Source organism: Cebus imitator, unplaced genomic scaffold (genome assembly GCF_001604975.1).
Source record: "Cebus imitator isolate Cc_AM_T3 unplaced genomic scaffold, Cebus_imitator-1.0 Scaffold47, whole genome shotgun sequence".
Taxonomy (NCBI): Eukaryota; Metazoa; Chordata; class Mammalia; order Primates; family Cebidae; genus Cebus; species Cebus imitator.
The window spans coordinates 1,705,668-1,729,824 of NW_016107362.1; the positions used below are offsets into that span (position 1 = coordinate 1,705,668).

General features: G+C 44.4%; 1 protein-coding gene across 1 annotated transcript in view; it reads right to left on the reverse strand.

Moving 5' to 3' along the window:
• TBC1D1 (TBC1 domain family member 1) overlaps positions 1–24,157 on the reverse strand; it is a 241,899-nt gene that overhangs the window by 5,114 nt on the left and 212,628 nt on the right. Inside the window, exons 18-21 of the mRNA XM_017527240.2 lie at positions 17,844–18,088; positions 15,809–15,968; positions 8,059–8,228; positions 766–939 (exon numbers count right to left, since the gene is read on the reverse strand). Coding sequence (XP_017382729.1) covers positions 766–939; positions 8,059–8,228; positions 15,809–15,968; positions 17,844–18,088 — 749 coding nt within the window. The remainder of the gene's footprint in view (positions 1–765; positions 940–8,058; positions 8,229–15,808; positions 15,969–17,843; positions 18,089–24,157) is intronic.

A 24,157-nucleotide genomic window follows, 5' to 3' on the forward strand; every position in this document is an offset into this window, starting at 1 on the left:
AAAAAAAAAAAAAAAAAAGAACATATGGTTGCTGTATGCCATGTGATTGACAAGAGAACTGCACTCCACAGTTAGGTGTTCTTTGTGGCAGTGTGCCTGGGTGATGGGTGGGTAGGGGGATGACACGGGACCTGGCCAGCTCCAATCTCCATGCTGCACCTCAGCACTTGCACTGCTTGCTCTCCCTCGTGCACAGTCTCAACTGGTCTTTCTTCTGTATGTCAGCACCTGAGTGTATCCATGTTGAAATGGAAGCTTCTAGAGGGGAGAAGTGAGACCTTCATGCATCAAGTCTTTGTATATGCACCAAGGACTCACAAAGAATTATGATCTACTCCGGTTTGTTATGCATATTTCTGTGTTACCTTCCTCCTTTACTGTCCCTCTGGACCTAGCTGGTTTTGCTCATTGAAGTTAAAGCTCTTAGATTCTCTTTGAGTAATGACAACTGCTGGCATTCAGCTAATGGGCCATAGCACCCTGAATCCAAGTTCATCTCTGGGCCTGTCTCCTAAAAGAGTTCAGTGCAGAAACAGACTCTCAGAAAGCTCTGGGTCTGTCTGACCTCAGCAGAGGACAATCTGTCTGCTCCATAATGAAAAGGACCCATTCTCCCGGGATACCTTTGATCGCAACTATAAACTGATCAGGGTGGGAAAGGTCCTCTGGTCATGGGAAAGCCCAGCCTGCTGTTGCCTTTGGTGAGTTAATGAACTACCATATTATATCTGTGATTCAGGAAGGTGCTTTATAAACATGCTCTACCTGCAACTGTTCAAGGAGGTCAAGGTTCTGTTTGCGTAAGCTGCTGTTGGTTTTCTCTAATTTATCCATTCTTTGGTTGTCACTGAGAGGGGAGGAATCGATCAGTTCTTCTTGAAGCACATGGTACTCAACTTCGTAAGCTTGCAACTGTTTAGCAATGTCCATCTCAAATACCTGTTATAGAAAGAAAAGTCATCAGGTACTAAAATGGAGAAAAACCCCACACGTATAGGCAGGTGCCTGCCGTCACGTCAGGGCACACCTGTGAAGCGTCTCCTTTATGCTTCGCTCTACACTTGGTACTAAAAGTGATAAGAAAAACTATGTGCTGAGAAGGTAATAATTTTACTTGGGACAAAAGGATATAAGAAACATCTAGAAATAATTTGAAGGTAACATTAAGTGCAGGTTTTTGATACTCATCTTCAAAAAGCCAAAAAAAAAAATCTCTCATTTTAAAAAACTAATAAAAATGTATTTTTGGTTCTTATTTCACGACTTCGTTTTGCCGAAAATTCTGTGATGTTAGATACATCAACTGTTGGTTAAAAGGAGAAAAGAAACAAAAGAATTGTAGCCCTATTTGCACAGTCACCGAGTCAAAGTTTAATTATAGTTCAGTTGGGTTTTCAGAGTTACAAGAACAGCTAAGTAATCGGACTGTTTACTAAAAAACTCTCCTTTGCACACAAATATGCAGAAATGAGCCAAAACCCAAATGTCACCCACACTGATGAGTGAATACGGAACAAGGCCTGAGCTGTCTTCTTTCCCACAATAGTAATGGTGATGAAAACACCACACGTGTGAAAAACAACCCCAAAGTGCACAAGTGACTCAAGCTGTTCATGTCTGTACTTTCTCTTGGTAAGGAAAGCAGGGCGGAAAGGGGAGTCAGAAGACAGCTGCTGCTGCCCAAGGCATTTCCTTTCTTTCCAGTTGTTTCTGAAAGAGAACCCCAGGGGCTGGGGGCTCTCAGCACAGCAGTGAAGCCCCAGCGTTTATCTGATGGATCTGAGAATGCAGTCAAGCTGGGACCATCTTAAAAAAAAAACAACCCTGCAAGATCAGGACACACATTCAGAGCATGAAGTCAGACTTTAAAAGGGCAGAAACTGCCTCTCTACTGCATTTCTTTAAGCTGCTCCAATGTTTTTAAAAATCCGTGTAAAACTCCCTCTTCTGATGGCACCCTATTAGCATTCAAGCTAGCCTAGCTTCCCTGGAATCAATTTTCAAAAACCAGGTTTACTTTCTCACCATTCCCAACAATCCTATTTTGTCTTCCTTGAGACTAATTTTTCAGCTTGCTGTTTTTGATTTAATTCAGTGGATAATACCAATAAGGCACAAAAGTCATTTGATGTCTAAAAACTAAAATCCATTCTATCTGTGGCGTGTGTGTGCATGTGTGTGAGGAGCGTAGGCGGGAGAGAGAGAATTGTTTACCGGATTGAACTGATTCTCTTTTGTCCCTCAGAGCCACAGCGAGGTCAGCAGGGATTATTATCTCCATTTGACAACCGAGGTAACTGGCTCAGAGGCTTTGAGTCAGCCTTAAAATCAGGGCTTTACTGGCGACTCTGTGAATGACTTGAGCTAGCTACTTAACCTCTCAGCCACAGTTCCTGGCCTCCCACCTGGGGCACATGGCAGCCACCTCCCAGGACAGCTGCGAGAATTAAACAAGGCAACTCATGGATGCTCCCAGCACATGCCTGGTAGGTTGGGCAGGCGCTCTCATAGCTAAGGGATCTGCTTCCACACACCTGCCACAAACCCCTCACATTTCAACCTCAGCCAAGCCGTCATCAATGGATGCCACATCATGGAACTTCTGAATAGTCTGAACAGTAAAAACCGCAAATGTTAAAACTGAGATTGTTTGGCACTCATGTATAATTATAAATATTGTGCTGAATGAATATCATGTACACAATTACTTTTTTTCTTCCACAAAGATTTATTTTTAAATGATCTCCTAACCTGGAAAGCCTAGGAACAAAACCTCTGGTCTTTCCTACAGATGGATGTTCGGTGTTAAGTTAATGGCTGTCAGCTGTGCCCAAAGCCATAAACTCTTCCAGGCCTCCATTAATCTCCAGGAACCACCCCAGGTCGCAATCATCTTTGCTTAATTGCCTGATGATCTCCTGACTGCCAAGACTCTTACGGCCCTTCATTCTGCAGTTATGCCCCCGAATTTATCCCAAACCATGGCAGTACGAGACTGGTGGTCAAAGGAGAACCTTGGTCACTGAACGTCACTTTCAGCCCTTGGGCTAATTACTTGGGGAAAGAAAAGAAGATGGGGGGGGGGTGCCTGTCCCTGCACACTTAGAGGGCACAAGTGATCCACTGCCAGAAGCAGTGTTCAGCCAGAAGAAGAGCAGGAAGGCCTCACATCAAAAACCTAATCCTTTGGTATGTTGTCTCAGAGGAAATAAAAAAGACAAAAACTAGGTGTTGATGGGAAAACAGGACACATACACTTTAAGGTGTTTTCCTATCTTGTCTGAGTCGCTCCTGAGGCTGGACAGGTGCAGCACCCGCCTTCCCCGGGGTCCTGCCTAAGCCATTCCCTGAGCACCGGTCACTACATAAGGCTGCCAGGTACCCGGCCCCTCTGCAAGGGGGACTGGCTCTCATCTTCTTTCTTCCCGGTCCATCTCAGAGCAATTCCACTAGGTTGTAATTACCGGGGAGCTAGAGCCTTCCCATCATACTGGCTCTCAGGTTCTTCAAGGTTTTCAGGCAAGTTCCAGAATTTTGGTACTGACGGAAATTTCTTTTCTGCTTGCCAAAGTAGGAATAACCTATTTCCACATTTTTGATGTTTTGCTGAAAAGATAAAACTATTTTGAGTTACTGAAGCACTAGAGCTACATTATAGGAAGCTTGAAAAATAAAAAACTACCAAATACAACTTTTACATCTAGTTATATTTCCTTTAATCTTTCCTAAAAGAATGTCTTTCTAGTTATAAACATAACCAACATAAAATTTCCTATTCCACTTCTCCTTTAAACATTGTATCAAATAAGAGCTTTTTCATGTTGCCATAAAAAACTGGCTTCATGGGTATTCTACCAGCTTAACATACCATACCCATATTAATCCAGTCATCAAGTGTTAGACATCTAGTTACTTCCAAGTTTCTGTTATTATAAATGACAAGTCTAGGAGAATATCCTTATACATATGGCTTCCCTCATATTTTGGATAATTTCCTGAGGATACATTCCAAGAAATGGGATGACTGAGTCAAAGGGTATGAATATTTTACTGGCTTGGGATATGTATCGCCAAATTGCCTCCCAAGAGCGAATAAGCAATGTGCACTGCCACATGCTAATGTTCTGGATACAGTTTACCCTCGGGGCTGGGTACTGGCATTAAGAAATATCTTTCTGTTGATCTAGTAGGGTCAAGCATTATATGTTACATGAGTTTAAATTACACACAAAGCCAAATATTTTCCCAGATACTTGTTTACTGGATGTCTCCTCTTTGGTGAATTGTGTATGTTCTTGGCTCATTTGCTATTACAGACTCAGCATTTCTCTTCACTGTCCACAGACACTGATTAATAAAGTCATGAACCCCGATGGTTTGCAGAACTTGCCACAGAGCTTCCGTCTTCTTAACCCCTGGCCTCTAACCTGCTGGTCCCATTGTCATACCAAGGCTGCAGAGTGGGAGCAAGCAGCCCGGTATCACGAGGGCGCGCTGTCTGTAGTGAATTACAAAAATAATAATAAAACCCACTAAAAGTCCGTCTGCTTGTTATTACCACCACATGTGAGCGATTTTCAAGAATGCCAGTGGTAAACCACTTCTCCCCGCCATGCCACACCCCACCCTCCTCGGATGGCACCAGCTTGTTCCTTTACAAAACAACTCCTTTTCCATGGTACAAACTTGCCTAAGAAGTGACGGTTCCCCCACAGGCAGAAGAGGCACCTCTGCCCCTGATTTTGAGGTGTGTCTTCTGAACACAGGAACCCTGTTTTCTAACCTGTAGGCTCAACGGGAACAGGGATTCCTCTGTTCATGGTGTTGCTCTCAGAGTTGCCCACAGCAGGGTTTCTCAGCTGTTTGTGTGCATGTGAATCCCCTGGGATCTCGCTAAAATGCAGATTCTGATTCAGCAGGTCTGGGGTGGGGCCCCAGATGCTGCGTTTCTAACAAGCTCTGACATGATATGACAATGCTGGGCTGAGGCCGTGCTCTGAGTGGAGCCTAAAGAATGCTGAAAATAGGCTATTTTACCCTGCTTCCCAAAACCACCCTTCCTCTTCTTCCTTAAACTGAGCTGAGGCTTCACAGCCACACGGCACCCACTGTGACAAGACTACAACACCAGCCTCCCTTTCCTTTGTTTCTAATTATTTCAAGTTTCCCTTCTTGGGTCAGAAGACATTTATGGTTTATTCATTGGACAGTTCCTTCGGTAAGTACACTGCCACAAAGGCTTCAGACGCCCTTGGTCTTCTGCCCTGGACTCTGTCACCTTTAGAATTGCCCTCCCTGGCTGTTTCCAGCCTGTCCACATTGAGCCAGAGCTCCAGAGTCCTGTCCTTAGCCACCTTCTCTTCCATCCAGGATCCAGGGTGTGTCCCAGTTGCTCAGGCTGAGACTATCTATATAGGGAGGGCATTTAATGAAATGGAGCCACAGCTATCACAGAGGACCACCCAGATGCCCTCACCTTCCGCCCCAGCCCATCTGTACACAGGGTAGGATGCTCCACCATTTGCAATGGAAGCATCCCTTACTACTACTCTGAAGACCCCCAAGATTCGGGCCTGGGGTTCCCTAAGGCTGCAGAGGAATCATGCTGCACCCCGAGTCTGCTTTCTGTGTAGAATTTAAGACTACAGCACCCTGTCTCTACTAAAATACAAAAATTAGCTGACCATGGTGGTGCACACCTATAATCCCAGCTACTCAGGAAGCTGAGGCACGAGAATGCTTGAGCTCAGGAGACAGAGGTTGCAGTGAGCTGAGATCGCACCCTGCACTCCAGCCTGGGCAGCAGAGCAAGACTCAGTCTAAAAAAAAAAAAAAAAAAAAGTCAGTGGAACAACGAATGGCAACTTCCAAATAACCAAATGGTGGCCTGACACAATTCAGGTACACACAGCTGTTCTCTTCCCATGCTGCGTCCGTTTCCACCCTTCCAGCACTGAAAGAACACCTGACGTATCCTAAGTATACTCAGTAAGTTTTATTTTTTGTTTTTTTGGAGAAAATGGGGTTTTTTTCTGGTGCTCAATACTCAGGAGGTAAACAATGTCAGCTGGGATGGCCGGGGGCTGGAAGCAAGGTGACATGCTGGGCACTGGAAACAGCTCTCAGTCTAGGCAACCAAGGCTCTCGGGGTCTGCACTAGTAGCTGTAAAACTAAGTACATGCAACAAAAGCTATAAGAAGGGAATGTCTGAAAGAATGAATGAAAATGCCAGAAATCCAAGAATCAAAAGGGTGGAGAAGTCGGTATTCGCTGACTTCCCTACTAATGCTAGTAGCGAAAAACTCCAAATTAAATGACCTGCAGAGAGGCGCTCGGCAGTGCAGGAGACCTGTGAAATCACTCTGAGGTGAGAGGGACTTGAGTTTGAATCCCCACCTTTCTACTTTGCAGCAGAGTGGCTGTGGGTCAGTTAGTGAATCACTTTATAGCCTCTCAGGAGTGCGGCCATGACTGAGTGGGATCATGTGTATATCTAGTGCCCACCCAGCCTGGCAAAGAGCAAGGCCGCAACAAGCCAAAGCTATCCACATCAAGAATAATGTGCCAGGGAAGGAAAGGAGATGGAGAGGCTATCACTTAAAGATGCATGCACAATGGAAAAAAAATTGCTCTTTCATAAAGGCATATGCAATGTGCAAAAAGAAATCCAAAGGTAACAACTGGTATGAAACCTTCTCTTTTTTTGCAGGCCAGACTTGCATCTTTTTCTGTGCCTAACACCGAAGGTGCGGCAGCAAATGAAAATCGCAAACACTGCATTTGGATGCAATCCACTGGAATCATGGATTCTGTTAGGACTACCAGAAATCTCCACAGTAGGGATTTTTTTCAAAAATAGCTTTATTTTACCATTCTTTTTTTACCCAATTGCTCTATGTTTTCATTACACAGTTGTGTGTTGCGTTACAACACTTTGGTCAATGGTGGACTGTGTATATAATGGTAGTCCCATAAGATTATACTACCATGTTTTTATTGTACCTTTTCTATGTTTAGTTATGTTTAGATACACAAATAGTTCCTCTTGTGTTACAATTACCGACAGTGTTCAGTACAGTCACATGCTGTACAGATTTGTAGGGCCTAGGAACAACTTGTCTAGGTGTGTAGTAGGCTACACCACTTGGGTTTAAGTATACTTCATGATGTTTGCACAATGATGAAATCACCTAATGATGCATTTTTCAGAACTTATCACTATTGGTAAGCGGCACACGACTATCTGGTGCGGGTTCCAGGCGTACAAGAGGCCTGACTGCTGACTCTGCAGTGACTCAATGATGATGAAATCCCTTCCAGTGCTTTCATAGCTACCCGGCCTCTGGACACTTCCAATGGTGCCCCTTTCTCTGCTAAGCAGTGTAGTTCTCCATCATCAGCAGCCATTACTAGAAGGTTCCTCCTTATACTGTACAGGATGAAAATCTGCTCCCATGACCAGCCCAGGGCATTTTCACCATCTAGTCTAGCTGTAATTCCTAGTAAAACTCACCTCCCAGCCTTTAACATGTCAGAGGGTAATGGTTCTATTGTATACTGAAACCAGAGGTGCTGAAGCCACAGATATCGAACTGAATTCAGAAAAAAAAAAAATCACAAAACAAATTCATCGAATATATGTTCCCTATCATAACTTTGTTATCAAAGAATTATTTTGAGAAAATTCTAATTAATACCATTTAACACACAACAAAAAAATCAAAGCACTCAATGTATAAAACCCGATGCTACATTAGTATATTTATTTCAAAAGAACAAGCTACTAGAGCCGAAGTCTCTTAAATGTAAGAAACCACAGATAACTTGTGCTGGTTTTTAGACCTAAGCATTGCCACCATGTTTCCTAGGTGGCATTTCGCCACGACACGCACAACACACACACTCACGATCATTCCATGCATATGCCTCTCCATGCCAGGCATCGTGCAGAATGCTGTTCAGAACACAAAGTGGAAACAGTTCCTGCTCAAGAGAGATTTAAGTTTCTACATGTCGAGGGTGGCTTAAGCGTTTGCAAAGTTTGGACTGACTCATACCTGATTGATGGTCTTTTCCATCTGTACCAAGCCCAGGTTGGGTAGCGTGTTTTTTATAAAGTCAACTATGGTTTCTAGGTTTTCATGCTGCAGAATCAAGGGCTTATGGCTTCCCAACAGACTTAAAGCCACTTTAAATATGACCTCTGTTCCCTGAAGAAAAATCATATCTGAGAAAACACAAAAACGCAGAAAGTTAAACCAGGCCAGTTTCTCACGCAATACCACTCCACTGCCTCTTCCACACATCACAGAGGAGGAGGGTGGGAGACATAACCCCAAACTCCAAACTTTATTTCATTTTTGGGGCCTGATAGCTCAGATGGTGTTGTCAAGACAGTATTGCAAATAGAAGTACATAAACATTAAAAATAATGTTTTACTCTGAAAATAAAATTCAAACATGCTTCAAAAGTTAAACTGGGAAAAGGAGAAAGTTTTTATTAGTCTATTTTTCCAGGAATGCTCCAGGGTTTTAAAGGAGATACTAAAACATGTTTTTATGGGTCAAGCTAAAAGATTTTTATAGATAAGGCATCAGAAATTAAGATAAGTGTTTCTGTTTCCTGTATTTGGAAATAAGGAATAGAATTCAGACCTTTAAAAAACGTAAAAGAGCTGTACAAATGCAAAAGTACATTATTAAATATAAGTTTACTGATTTTTAACATGATAATGGAATAAATAACATTTTTCCCTCTGAAGAGTTCAAAAACTTTGTCAAGGTTACTCTCTAGTTCTGGCCATATTTTGTTGTTAGAGTGGCTGGCTGAATGGATGCAATTCCTATACAGACTGCAGAGTAAGAGGGAGGGCACTGGCCAGGACAGCCAGCTGAGCAGCAAGCCCAGCCCTGTCTCCTCTTCCTCATAGAGTTGAAGCTGCTGGGGAAAAAAAGAGTCAAATGTCCTGGGGTTAAAGCAGAGCCACAATAACTATTGAGTGACTAAATTGAGGTAGGTTACCAAATAACTAGAATAATAATATTAGAAAAAACAATTTTAAAAATTGGAGTAGAAATATCACTAGAGGCAAGTATCAGTATTTCTTTTCACTCTTTTGGCTGAAAGATAATGGAAGAGAGAAAGAAGTTGTAAATTTCATCAAATCAAGGAAAGCAAAGGCAGGTGAGAGGAAGAATCTCCCGCAGGAAGCCTCTCTCTAGATGGTTAATATGAGAACATTTAAAAGCCGGAAGAAACAGAAAAGCAAAGGCTGGATGCTGCTGTGCAAATGGGAAACCGAATCCCTGTAGTTTCTGAACAAAGCACAGTGAGAAATGACAGACCGAGGGGACTGCCGGCTGGGTCAGCCCTCAACCTTCGACCGCCACAAAACCCTTAATTAGCCATGTGAGCTGAGCTGGGTGCAGCCCTAAGCCAACCCAGCAATGAAATCAGCCTGCTTCTCCCACCCAGCTCAGGGCCCACACTCTTTCCACAAACATAACAACTGCTGATGGCTGTGTGGCCCCAGGAAAGTAGGAAAGATGAATCCTTCACTTCCTTCTTAGGTCTGGTTGTTGAGGCTGGGAGGATATACTAGACAACTAACCGTGCCTTTGAACTCTGAGCTTTTTAGGGGAAGTGTTACATATACTAAGGTAGGCCAATTGAATAATGTTCCTCTGAAACATCTGGTTTATAAAATATACAGTCTACCCCTATAAACTCCCCACTACAGAAAAGAAAAAAGATCTAAAATAATACTATAACAAAGATGTATTTTAAAACCGAAATGACATATCCCAAAACAAAACTCTAAAGTAAATTTGAAGTTTCAGTGGTTTAGACAGTAAGACTTCCTAGACACATTTCAATATATGAACATTTATAGCTGAACAAAAATTAAGGACATCTTACAGAATAAAATATAAGACCTTTTTTGCAGGGATCCTGGGAAAAGGCTTTCCCTACCACACCCACGATTTTCTCTAGCTTGGTCTCTTTTCTCTCTGAGGGACAAGTGCCTTAACTTAGGTACAGTACCACATCTAAGCCAATGAAAATAAATAATTATTGGGAAACTTTTGTGAGCATAACCAAATACCCAAGCCACATCAATAGTCTCTTTGGGTTAACAGAGATCTTCTGAGTTTTATTAGGATCTTGGTTTTTACAATAAATCAACCTAGTAAGTGCTTCCTATGATTCCAAACTGAGATTTTCCTGGAAAGAAGAAGAAAATTTGGAGGGGAGAGGGTGTTTATGTGTTTTAAAGTCTCTTTATTGATATGTTAAAAAATTAAGACATAGCCCTGGGCATGTTTATTTTATTGGATCTGTTTGTATTTAACACAGTTAAAAAACAAACTTTCTTTCCTGATGCTATTCACAACATCTTAAGAGAACTCTGCTGAGAAGTGTCTTCTACTTTAACTTAATGAGCATCCATTGGGCATCTAATACATGCCAGGCACTGTATTAGGCACTGGAGATTAAGCCACGAGCAAAGGACAACAAACACGCTGCAGAGACACCAAGGAGTTCTGGCTTGGTAGAGTTATGCCCAGGGTTACGACAACAAAGAGGAAAGAAAAAGCCCACAAGAAGGTGACTGCATGAAGAACCAGTGAAAACTTCCTAGGTCAGAACTCAGGGATTAATACTGTGAATAAAAGGAAAAGGCTGATGCTTGTAATCCCAGCACTTTGGGAGGCCGAGGTGGGTGGATCACGAGGTCAAGAGATCAAGACCATCCTGGCCAACATGGTGAAACCCCATGTCTACTAAAAATACAAAAATTAGCTGAGCACAGTGGCATGTGCCTGTAGTCCCAGCTACTTGGGAGGCTGAGGCAGGAGAATTGCTTGAACCCAGGAGGCAGAGGTTGCAGTGAGCTGAGATCGCGCCACTGTACTCCTGCCTGGCAACAGAGCACCGTCTCAAAAAGAAAAAAAAAAAAAAAGGAAAAGAGGCCGTCAATAGAGAGAGGTGTGTAGGAGCCTGAAAAACAGTCTGGCTGGCAAGGCAGGGGCTCTGCTTGTGCAGGGCAGAAGGGGGGCAAATGGGCAGGCAAGTCCAGTTCAGCGGGGCCTCTGCCCAAGCCAAGCAATTCTAACTTCCCTCAGAGCACCGTAGGAATCGCTGAAGGCTTTTTGTTCCTTTTCTCAGTATGTCAGTGGGTTGGTAAGGAGGTGACGTTAATGAGATGCAGGTTATGGCTATGGTCCCTGCAAGGGCTAGTTAGCGTCAGACAGAGAAAAGCCACCTTTGGAGACCACGCTGATTGATTCATGCCAGGGACTCCCAAATACCTGCTGCCAGAGATGCTCCATTCACCACCACTCCTCCCATTCAAAGCGCCCATCCCTCCAAGGCCTGAGAAAGCTCAGCCCCAGAAGCTTCTGTGAGGCAGGGGAGGTCTTAAATCGGGAGATGATTTGGGTGCACGATGCAGGAGTGTGCTTGAACAGTTGAAGGAAGGACCACAGGAAGCTCTGCTTGGAGGGAAGGGCCTCCTAAATTTTCTGATGACACTTGGGGGCAACACTGACATCCTTTAGAGAATGTGTACCTTTTTCTGGCTTTGGAATTTTAAAAATTACATCTAATTTTAAAATAATAGTGAGGAAAAATGTTTCCTATAAACCCACTGCCCCAAACCAATTATTTGGAAGAACGTCTTCCAATATCCTTATACATTTACATTCTGGAATCTTTTTTATTTTTTAAAGCAGTAACTCCCCTTGGAAAAGCGACCCAATGTCCTGCATTTGAAAACTGCCCTGGGAGAAAGTGAACAGCCAGGGCCACCCTGTGCAGTGCGGCAGAGCAGCCTAGCTCACCACACTACAGCCCAAGTCCTTTCGGTGGGACTTTCCTTTGGCCTCTTCCTTCTCTCCTCTCCTTTTAGCCACCTAGAAACAGGCAAGAAGTTTCATCAGGCAGGAAATAGAGAGGAATCTTGAATTCAGCTGACTCTACTACTCAGCACTGTATTCACAGAGAACAACACAAAGGAACTTCTTTTCTTTGAGGCCATTTCAGCAGTCCTCTTATTGTATTACTGTGTATTGGAACTCGATTTGAAAATAAACTCCTCAGATCTCGGGCCAGGCGCGGTGGCTCAAGCCTGTAGTCCCAGCACTTTGGGAGGCCGAGGCGGGTGGATCACGAGGTCAAGAGATCGAGACCATCCTGGTCAACATGGTGAAACCCCGTCTCTACTAAAAATACAAAAAATTAGCTGGGCATGGTGGCGCGTGCCTGTAATCCCAGCTACTCAGGAGGCTGAGGCAGGAGAATTGCCTGAACCCAGGACACGGAGGTTGCGGTGAGCTGAGATCGCGCCACTGCACTCCAGCCTGGGTAACAAGAGCAAAACTCTGTCTCAAAAAAAAAAAAAAGAAAAAAAGAAAATAAACTCCTCAGATGTCAAAGCGCAATCTTCCTCTGTGAGCTTACACTGCATCTCTTTCCCAGCCACCTTTGTCTCTGTCAAGGCTGAGCCTTCTCAACTTTCTCCTGGAAGCTGCGGCCCTCCGGCTGTGGCTCCCCCCACATTCTAGGAGTAACGTAAGTGGCAGGATGAAGGCTGATGACAGTGCTGTGCAGAACAACAGCACAAACAGACCGAACACACGCTCATCATCACCGTGCATCATGTTACCTGAGTAGCCAGACATTTTCCTAGCCGCAGAAACAATTGTGTTTTCAGTCTGTTCTCATCATGAAGCCTTTGCTATACTGCAGGCGGCTTCTATGTTTTTTTGCCAAACCCTTAGTTTTCGTTTGTTTGTGTGTTCAGCTTCGGGATTTTTTTGACACAAAGTCTCGCACTGTTGCCCAGGCTGGAGTGCAGTGGTGTGATCTTGGCTCACTGCAACCTCTACCTCCCAGGTTCAAGCGGTTCTCCTGCCTCAGCCTCTCGAGTAGCTGGGACTACAGGTGCGTGCCACCACGCCTGGTCAATTTTTGTATTTTTAGTAGAGACAGGGTTTCACCATGTTGGTCAGGCTGGTCTTTAATTCCTGACCTTATGACCCACCCACCTTGGCCTCCCAAAGTGCTGGGATTATAGGAGTGGGCCACCGCACGGGGCCCAAACCCTTCGTTTTTATGCTCCACCTCCTCCCTCATCTATTTGGCAGCACATCCTATAGAAAAACATCAGAGACCAAACGCTGCAGCCACCTCCTCCATCAGAAGCAAGCCAGGTCCTGTTTTTTAAGATTTTTTTTCCCCCCAAAGGTACATGTGATGAGAAAGTGAACAGAGCAAGCATCTCTCCCGGGGCCCTGCTGCACTCCAACTAGAAAAATACAGGAAGGGGCTCCTGACATTATGTGACACCAGGCAGAAGGACTGCCATCCAGCAAGGGGTGACGACAGTGTGAAGGTTCAGGCGCACACGTCACTGGCAGCTGCCCCTCCAAGTGGCAGATACATACTTGATGCCAGGTAATGTATTAACTCGTATATGAGCTATGCTGGTGCAAACTGAAATATTTTACTTATATATATATATTAGTGAACAGTCAACAAAGGTCTATGTGTTTTTAGAGTTTGTTCAGACTTAAAGGATTATAATGAAATGGGCCTTGGGCCAAAAAGATACTGTAGTGCCTGAATGGCAGGCTTTGAAATAAAAAGCTAAGCTATCTGCATCATGGAGCAAAATATACACCATTCTCTAAGTCACCAATGCTAAAAATAGACATGGTTTGTAAAAACCTATCTTTTCTGTTTATAAATACTGAAAGATGAGATGGACTATGAAAAAAAAAAAAAAGTAAAAGCAGTTTTTGCGAAGTGACATCACAACCCAGTGCAGCCTTGAGATCCCACTTCCTGCCTCCAATCCCAGGAGCCCTTGGCCAGCCGGACAACAACGCACTTAGCACAGCAGGAGTCTGTGGGATCCAGGAATTATGTAGACACTGGCATCTTTAACCATAATGTTTATGAGACTCCTAGTCTCACCACTGCCTACAGAATCCACAGAAAAATATCCTACCTCTACAGGCTGCGGCTTTATTTATTAAGTCATTAGAGTGAGCTTCAGAGAGCTTCGAATTACTCTGCAACAGAAGGGCTGTCATTCCCAAAGTGGAGTTTGCTTGTTTTTTAATGTCTTTTTGCCCATATGAATCGAAGGAAAAATTTCTCTTCCAGAGTCCCAGAACTTTCTGCAAGCAGCAGCTCCAGTGCCTGTGGCCCCAGGGCAGAGATGACTCAGTGATGACCCCGCAGCCCCCTCCAGTCTGTGGTCAGCCCCGTTGCCTTGGGAGAATTTTCTTCACAAACCAAGTAATTTAATGCTTGAGCTGTTTACAAACCATTAACAAACAGCGCTCCCTCCTCCCCATTTCCATCCCCGCTTCTCTTCATGACCCTGTATGAAAATCATAGCTAAAATCTGGAGAAAATGTAAGGAAGGTGGACTAATCATTTTCTTTTAATTTCCAGGGTTAGAAAAGTCAAAAACATAGAAGTTATTGGCAGGAAAGCTTAAAGCCTGGAGCTTGAGATTTTAGTTTCTGTAACTCTTTTGTTAGTAAACTAAGCACACCATTTGTTATCTTTTTTTTTTTTAAACTATGTTATAAACCTTCATGAAATCTCACTAAAGATATGTTTAACCAGGAGATAACTTTTTGTATCTATTTTAATTTAGTGGTTTTATATTTTTAGGGACAGAAAATAAGGAACATGAATTCTTCCAGTAAAGCAACATGGGAAAAAATAAAAATCTAGTATTTGGGTGAAAGGAAAAGAGAGCAGAAGAGTAAATGCTCACTTACATTAAAAAGCAAATTTTAGGGTTTCTAGAATTTGGATATTTAAGATGTTTACCCAGAGCATTCCTCAAGTAGTACATTCAGTGTCTTTAAATATTTCCCTTAAGATGCTCTCTAACCCTAAAAACAAATTTTTTAAAGATCACGTTTTTAAGCTGTCAAGTGATGCTTGAAAACATGCTTGATCTGTAATAACTATCATTTTTTTGTAACCTCCTCCTTTACAATAAAAAAAAGAACCTGAATTGTCAAAAATATCACTTTTATTCTGAAGTAGGGAAAACAAACTGTGCGTGAACTGACCGTGCTGACCACCTTCCACTTGGTTCCTAATGTGCACGTGGACGGCCCTATCCCTGCATCCCAAGGCAGGTTAAAGTTTTGTGTACGAACACCCACCTAACTTTCACAACGTTCTCAAAAAGTGAATTGGGAATATAAAGGCAGGTCTTATGCATGAACCACCCAAGGTAAACAGCGGTGGCACAGGGGTAGCAGCGGCTGAGACACAGCATGAGGGCAGGAGGCCCATGGGTGTCAAGGCTGAGGGGGGAGGGCACACCATTGACACGGAGTTGTCACTCGAGATCTTGACACTGGTCTCCAAGAGAGTGACTTGGGAGAAAATGTAGAGCCAAGAGCAGGAGGAGGTGCCAAGGGAATCTAGAAAGGGCAGTAGCCCAGAGGCCCACGGTCAGCATTGGTGAGCACTCACAACCCAGAGTGGCTGAGGAAGGCGATTCATCAGAAGCACACACCTGCGGCTCCAAACGTCTGCTCTAGGGAGGGCATCCTGGTGAGGGACTCAGATCTACATCCCACAGGATGAAGGATCGAGGGAAGCCCCGCGATTATCAAAGTCACAAAACCCACCCCTGACTAATCTTAGACTATCAAACAATACCCTGTTCTGCTAAGAGCTGTGGGTATAAGAATAAGAATCACAATGGAGAGACAGGAAATGCCTCTCCTCTAACAGGGGCAGGCTGGTTCTTTACTAATGCTCACCAAAGACTCTGGCTACGAATCCCAGCGGGAACTGTGAGGCAAACACGGTGAGGAACCAGGGCGCGGCATAGAGGCTGGGGCCGATCTCGTGCTCCTCCAAGTGATTGTAGAGATCTCTGTGGTAATCGTGAAGCAGCCTCGAGAGCTGGTACATCTGGATCTGTGGGAAGACGGCCACAGGGGCTGAGAATTAGGGAACTGCCACAGCGAAAAAGTTACACCTACTGCTTACAGGGTGGGCATAAGAGAAGACTCACTAGAACTTTAAACATTCTCTCTGGCTTGTGATCCACTGACCTCAGCTACTAATTCTTCCAACAAGTACTTCCCGAGTGCCCGCTGCTGCCAGGCACTGGATGGGTGTAGGCCCAGGACGCTAACGCTGGGACTTCTTCTACCACTTCCTTTTCATTGTTCCCTTGTACGCCTTGGCTAAGAAGATCTAAACATCTGTCTTGTGCAAATGTTTCATAAATTCTCTTACAAATACAAAAACTCAAGCCCGGAGGAATTAGAAATAAGAAGCCAGTCTCTCTATTAAGACTGAATTAGGGACATCTTATGATTCCATAGCAGTGCATTGTACTTGTTTACTTAGGAAATTCCCTCTGGACCCCTGAAATTACTTGTCAATAGGCAGGACAAGCATAATTTCTTTTGGTGTATAACATAGGGAATATCCAGATCCCTGGCAAGTTAAAACAAGAAGACAAGTGTACATCTTAAGATGAGGAAAAAACACAACTTTTTCCAACTAAAGTGGAACTCAAACTTCAGAAAATGGCATGATTCTGGCAGGAAGCTCATGCCAGCCACCAAGCATTCCAGGCCTTATAGAGGCCTGAGACTCAAGAAGAAACAGTGACCTACAGAGGGTCAGAATCCTGCTGAGATGCACCAAGTTGGATGTGTCCTGTCCAAACTAAGAGAAAGAAAACAAAACCATTTTCAGAGGCTCAGACAATATAATCCCATAAGCACCAGCTGTGGCTCTCCTGTGTAGAAGACAGTCTAATCAACCAAAGCCACAAGCCCCAAAAGAGTTGTGTGTTACATAAATTACAGAAAACTCGAAAATTCCACTGCCTAGTGGCAGCTGCCCTTAAAGTTAATACCAGGAATGTAGGAAGACCCTCAGAGTACATGGGGAAAGCGTTATGTGGTCAAAGTCCTTCAGTGCATGAGCTGACTTCCGTCTGTGATATTTGTGTTCATGTGGTCCGTGTGCACAGGTCAAGGTGAAAAGATTTTGAATCACAAAAGGTGGTGCTCTCAAAGTCAGTCCTTGGCTCTAATGTACCCCCTCCCAGGATACTTTCTAAGGCTCTGAAGGCCTAGTATCTTACTGGTAAATGACATATCAACACGTGCTGCAACATTTGAAGCAACAATTAGGAATATTCCTGAAGCAGCATCCAGAGGTTTCCCTCTGAAAGGCAGCAAGAGCAGCACATGGTATTTGGAATACGCTGCTGTGTTTGGTTTTCTCTGACAAAACTGTTTATTCAACAAATACTTATGGGGTACCCCGGCTGGAAGTGTGCTCCGGCTGGAAGTAGGGAACACAGCATCAGGGTGGGCAAGATGAACTTCTCCCAGGGTGTGATATTTGAGCTGAACCAGAGATGACGAGGGTGCGGTGAGGCAGAGGAAGAGCAGATGCAGAGGCTGGGAGGTAGGAGTGACATCATCTGATGGTTGATAGGGGCAAAGGGAGGGCCCTAGAGTCAGAGGGGCCTGGGTTTCCATTCCAGCTCTGACACTTGCTAGCTGTGGGACTGGGCCCAATTTAGTAATCTTTGGAGCCTCAGTTTTCCCACCTACATATTGAGCTGATGAACAGTGCCTTCCTATTACGTTATTAGAGGAAAGTGCAGATGATACGCTTGGAATAATACCTAGCACAGAGTCCTTTATCAGCATTACAACATTACACTGTTACCTGACGGTGAAAGAGCTCTGCGGCACACCTGGAGAGGGATAAGAAACATCCTTAGCATTTTGTTCTATTAAAGACATAAGGAACGCTCTCTACCTGTAAAATAATCATGTCTGGCCGATACTGTTTCCGCAGCCCCATGTCAAACATCAGAAACTTGAGCATTTTAAACGCCTCTTCCTCACTCATATGAAGCAGCAAAATGCCTGCGACAAAGCTGAGGCCTTGGCAATATCCTACTTCCTGGTCCAGAAGTGAGTAGGCCTTCAAAATGTTGTAAAGTGACAGCTGTCCTGCTCCAAGCTGGGCAGAGAAGTACGGGTGTGTAGGAAACGTTCGCCCTGTGAAAAGAATACGTATTAGTCATAGTGATAAAAACCAAAAAAGAAAGCCTATTGAAGCAGAAATCCAATGTGCTTCAGATTAAGCAGAAAAATATCTAGAAGCTGGGTCATAATATCAATCAGTCTTTGCCACCTCCTCTGCAGACAATGTCAACCAGTTGTTCCTGGAATAACATTTTCAATTAAAAATCAGCAATGACTCATGGTTTATTTATGTATTTATTTTTTGGTGGAGGTACAGGTAAAAGAAATTAGAACTACCTTCAGTCTTGGAAATAACCGAACTTCAAATTAAAAAAAAAAAAGAAAAAACTGTTGGCTGGGCACTACTAACTGTGGCTCATCTCTGTAATCCTAGCACTTTGGGAGGCCGGGGCGAGCGGATCACCTGAGGGCAGGATGGTCTCGAACTCTCGAAGTCAGGAGTTCGAGACCATCCTGCCCAACATGGCGAAACCCCGTCACTATTAAAAATACAAAAAAATTAGTTGGGCATGGTGGCAGGCGCCTGTAATTCCGGCTACTTAGGAAGTTGAGGCAGGAGAATCTCTTGAACATGGGAAGTGGAGGTTGCAGTGAGCTGAGATCGTACCATTGCACTCCAGCCTGGGCAACAAGAGCGAAACTCTATCTCAAGAAAACTGTTAATCCTCTGGATAAAACTTCTACACTCAAGAGGAACGCACACAGCTCTTCCTCTCCACCCCACATCTCACGCCCACCCCAATCTCAGCAGCATCTAAATGCAGCTAAAAGGCCTTGCCTTGCTGCAAACACTCCCTGAATCTGTTTTTCCCAGACTCACATATTATGCCTGTAAATGCTGCACACCACACGCAGATCTCTGCACTTTCAAACCATAGGCAGTGTTTTGAAACAGCCTGAGGAGCAGCAGGTGTTTTCTTTTACACAAAAGTTACCTTCCAAAAAGTTAAAAAAAAAAAAAAAAAAAGCTCTCAACATTGTGATTATTTTCACAAAAAGCTGGTATTCAAATAAGGCTTAAAAGATTTCTTTTGTCCAGGAGGCTTTTGTGGCTGATACTTGTCAAGTTCCTCTTCCCCCTCCTCTGGAACGTGACTGACGGGAGCGCCTGTTTCCAGGGAGCAGAAAAGTACTTGAACCGATTAAGAGAAGACAGGTCTGGAGGCAGGCAGCTGGCAGCCAGGGCCAAGCTTGGACCCAGGTGAGAACTGTGAACCTGCTTGGAGCAGCCACGGTCAAAGGTGCGTCTAGGCCACATGTTAATTGTTCATTGCAATTATTGGTCTCAGCACAGAGAGGAACATACATTCATGGGCTCTTCCTCAGCTTCCTGAGAAAGACTTTATAAATCAGTCCAGATGTGTTTATCTGAACTTGATTCAAGAGGAAGGCAACAGTCTCCTAATTATTGTCCTGATTTCTCATTCTGTATTCACTTCTTGCATCCTCTACCTCTTTCCCAACAAATCTTCCCCAGATATACCCTGCACAAGTCCCCTTGCTGCTAGTAAGCAATCAATAGCTCTCCAGTGCTCAAAGAACAAATTCATTCTGTTAGCCTGGAGCTCCGTGCACTCACCTCCCCACCCAACTTCCCAGCTTTATCTTCTACTCTGGGGCTTAGCCCAGGTACTAGAAGCATGGGCTCCTGGGTCTCTGACTCCTCTGGGTGGGTGGGGGTGTGTGTGTGTGTGTGTGTGTGTGTGTGTCTGTCTGTCTGTCTTTGTGTATGCAAGTAGAGCAATTGGTAGCAGCAGGTGGAACTGAACTGGAATTCGACCCCCACGCAGGATTTAACAGTTTCTAGCAGCTACATTAGAAAGTAACAGGTGAAGTTAATTTTAATTAGATATTTTGTTTAGCCCAACACATACAAAATATTATTACTTCAGCATTAATCAACGTAAAAATGCTAAGACATTATGCATTCTTTTTTCATGCCAGGTCTTTGAAATCCAGTGTATTTTTATACTGACAGCACATCTCAGTTTGGAGTAGCCACATCTCAAGGGCTCAACAGCCACAGGTGGCTTCTGTACTTGGCAACACCAGTGTATGGATTTCCTCATAGTCTCAAATATATCCACAATCTCTTTCATTCCATTCCCCTTGCAGGCTCAGCTTCCAAGAAGACGGAGGGCTTCCCCACCTCTGCATTTTTGCTGATGCTCCTGTCTCATCCTGAATGCACCCCCTCCCCTCTGGGATCAAATAGGTGCTGGTAGCGGAATATGCAGGAGTCATGAGGCATAAAGAAACACAGGGAAAGTTTAGTTATTTTGAATTTAATCTGTCAGTGTTACCGTTTTAGCCAATCACATACCCTCTCATGTTAGCTAACTACCTCCCACAGAAACCAGAGCTCACGCTAATTGACCCTGCTTGTAGCGTGGCTATTTCGTATTTAAGCCTCAAAACATCCTTAAGAGGGTGGGCCTGGCAGGCTGGGGAGTGACCTGTGCTAACTGGCCACTTAAGAGTGGTCAGAGGCCAGGAGCGGTAGCACACGCCTGTAATTCTAGAACTTTGGGAGGCTGAGGTGGGCGGATCACCTGAGGTTGGGAGTTCAAGACCAGTCTGGCCAATATGGAGAAACCCCGTCTCTACTAAAAAATACAAAATTAGCCAGGTGTGGTGGCACATGTTTGTAATCCCAGCTACTTGGGAGGCTGAGGCAGGAGAATCACTTGAACCCAGGAGATGGAGGTTGCAGTGAGCCGAGATCACACCACTGCACCCCAGCCTGGGCAACAAGAGTGAAACTCCATCTCAACAACAACAACAAAAAAAGAGCGGTCAGATTGTGGGGGCAGGGCTGGTTTCATGGGTGTGTGTTCTGCGCAGTCACTGGCTCTGTGCTTACAAGGACCTCACACAAGGCTTCATGCTTTGCTATCTCTGCCTTGAAATTCCTAATAATCTTTCAACAAGGAGTTCTCCATTTTCATCTTGCAATAGGCCCTGCAAATTATGTACCAATTTAAGGGGAGGCAGCCCCCTAAGCAGCTTCCAGAAATAGCCAGAGCCACCTTCCTCCCGGCCTTGCTATCAAGTGGTACGTTATGAGAAAGCAAACCTTGGGCCAAATTCTGCCAAACTTATGACCTTTATGAGCAAGCTGACACGTGACAGAAACCACACAGGGCCTCTCGCATGCTCTGCACTCAGGCCTCCAACAAGCACTTCTCGAGAAAGGTTCAACCAGAGGAGGGCACTGTGGCAATCGGACAGCAGAGCCAGGCCGCCCACAGTCAGGTGACACAGATCAAGTGTGGGGACCCAGGACCAACAGGCACTGGCCTCAAGTGCGGCTCCAGAGTTGCTGGTGCCAGGGGCTGGACACCTTTCTCATCAACCACAGTGCTTGAACATCATTCATTTTGCTAGTAAAACATTACATGTAGCGCCCCTTCTGCTAAGAACAACTCTCTGATGTGCATTTATTTCAATGGTATTTGAGGTAAGTACAAAATGGCCTCTGGCATGTGCAGCTCAGAATGGACTACTTAGCTTCCCTGAACCTTAGCTTCCTCTTTTAAAAAATGAGCAGAACCTGGCCGGACTTGGTGGCTCACGCCTGTAATCCTAGCACTCTGGGAGGCTGAGGCGGGTGGACCACAAGGTCAAAAGATCAAGACCATCCTGGCCAACATGGTGAGACCCTGTCTCTACTAAAAATATAAAAATTAGCTGAGTGTGGTGGCACGTGCCTGTAGTCCCAGCGACTGAGGAGGCTGAGGGAGGAGAATCGCTTGAACCTGGGAGGCGGAGGTTGCAGTGAGCTGAGATCGCACCACAGCACTCCAGCCTGGCAACAGAGTGAGACTCCGTCTCAGAAAAAAAGAGGGGAGGGGCACAGAACCCATAGTTTGCAGAGTGGGGAGTACATGTACCATGCCTGATGCTAATGTTTGCTATGAATGGTGTTCAATAATGGGCAATAATCTTCAGATACACCACACACATTATAAAATCCCAGTTTCCAAACAAGAGGACAAAAGGGTACATTTATGACAGTTCTGTAGCACAAATGCAAAACAAGTTACATTTAAGGTACAGGAGCAACCTTGCAAAACCATTCCTCTGTCAACTATAACACTGCATATGAGCCAGGAAATCTTGCATTCTGACAGCCTTCCAGAAACAAAGGAAAGTTATGTCCCAGCAACTAATTTTCACAAAATTTGGAACTCACAAACAGAACTGAATTGAATTCTAAATAACAGCAATTACCACCACTACCTAGATTCAGCAAAACACCTGTACACACCACACTTTCAAATCTCTTGTTATTACCCAAACTGGTCAAGGCTTCCAGGGTGCAATTTCAGAAACTGTCATTGATTTTCTTTATGCAGAAAACCTGTCCTGCACGAACCTGGCCAAGCTAATACACGTCTTCCAGTGTGTTCTATGAGACTCCCAAATGCAGCTTCCTGTCCCACCCCACAGTGAGACAGGCCTCCGGGTTCACTACCAGGCTGGGGAACAGCCGGGAGTCTCTGGCCTTCAGCTCGTGACTAGCGGGAGACGCAGGACAGCTGCACGCATTTGACTTTGTAACACAGCCCAAGTGTTACATGAAATTCTATTGGGGGAGACACTGTTTTCCTGTTTTACATTCTTCCAGGTCAACAGTTCTCAGTGTTTGGTCAGTCTGAAGACCTCTAGAGGTCTCTGAGAGCCTTTTATGGGTCCATGAGGTCCTCCCCAGCTTTTCCAGGTATAGATCTGGGCAAGGTCAGCTTTTACTTTATATGCTTCAAATAACAAGCAAAACGGATTAAATGAAGCAAATAAAATTCAGCAGATTCTATTAAATCAGACATTAAAGAGATTTTCTTTTAAATGTAAAAATAGTGTCACTTCTCATTTTATTTTGGAAAACAGTCATTTTTAATAATTTTTATATGTATGAGTTTATTATAGCTATGCAAAAATAAATACAAATCAAATACATACTAATCTCAGTTTTAATTAATTGCTAATATGGTAAATATTGATAGGAATTATCCATGGAAACAAAAGCTCTTTGGGCTGCTCAATAATTTTAAAAGTGAAAGCCATTCTGCCATCGAAGTTTGGGAACAGCTGTTCTAGGCCAACAGGACCACTCACCCACATTCCTGGGTAAACACCAAGTAAAGAGGGTGAGGCGGCCACAAGGGTAGACAGTGAATGTGTGGGACTGAAAGCGTTTCCTGGAAAATCTGTACGTGGATAATCCCGTGTTGAGCACTGCAGCCCTCCAGCTCCCATTTGGAAAGTACTAGGCTAGTGCTAGTGGCATCCCACAAAGACCACCCACCCATAGGATGTGCACGTGCCACAGGGGACCGGAGCTGTGGGCACAGCACCCCTGAGAACATGAGCAGCCCCTTGCACCTCACTGCCAACTCAAGGCACATGAACTCTGAGCAAAAGACTGCTTACTGTTTTTGTTGGATTTGTTCATAGTTTGTGAACAGATTCTAGATTGAAGCTCTGCCTCAACAAGACAGAACAGAAGGCCGCACACCCCACAGGGGAAGCCTGGGAAGACGCCAGCTCAGGGAAGGCTAATTTCTGACGACGCAAGGGAGCCCTGGTCAAACTGCGCCATTCTCCCCACAAATGCATCAGGATACGAGGTCTGCCTCTTTCAACTGCATGTTACCATTTACCACAAAGCAGGGAACTGCAGGCCCTTTACATTTTTCTGTAAAGCAGTCTACCTTCATACACAAAATGAGAATGGGATTATTAAGTGGAGAGGTTCAAACATGAGCATAAATAAACCCCTTTATTCATATTAGAAAGACATTCGATGTGTCTTGTGTGTCTAAGTGGAGAAATATGCCAGAAAGGCCTACAAGGTAATCTGCAATTCAGACACATTTCTAAATGACCTAGAACTTCATTTTCATAATGTGCTCCACAAACTAAGTGTTCCTCTGAAACTTCGCTCATCTAAGGGACGTTCTTCCAGGATGAATCTTTCCCTTCTTTATCACTTGGAGGGTAAAGAGCCTTCATCCGGCAATTTTCAGGCAGGAATCCTATCAGGATCACCTGGGGGCTTGTTAAACCTGCACATCCCAG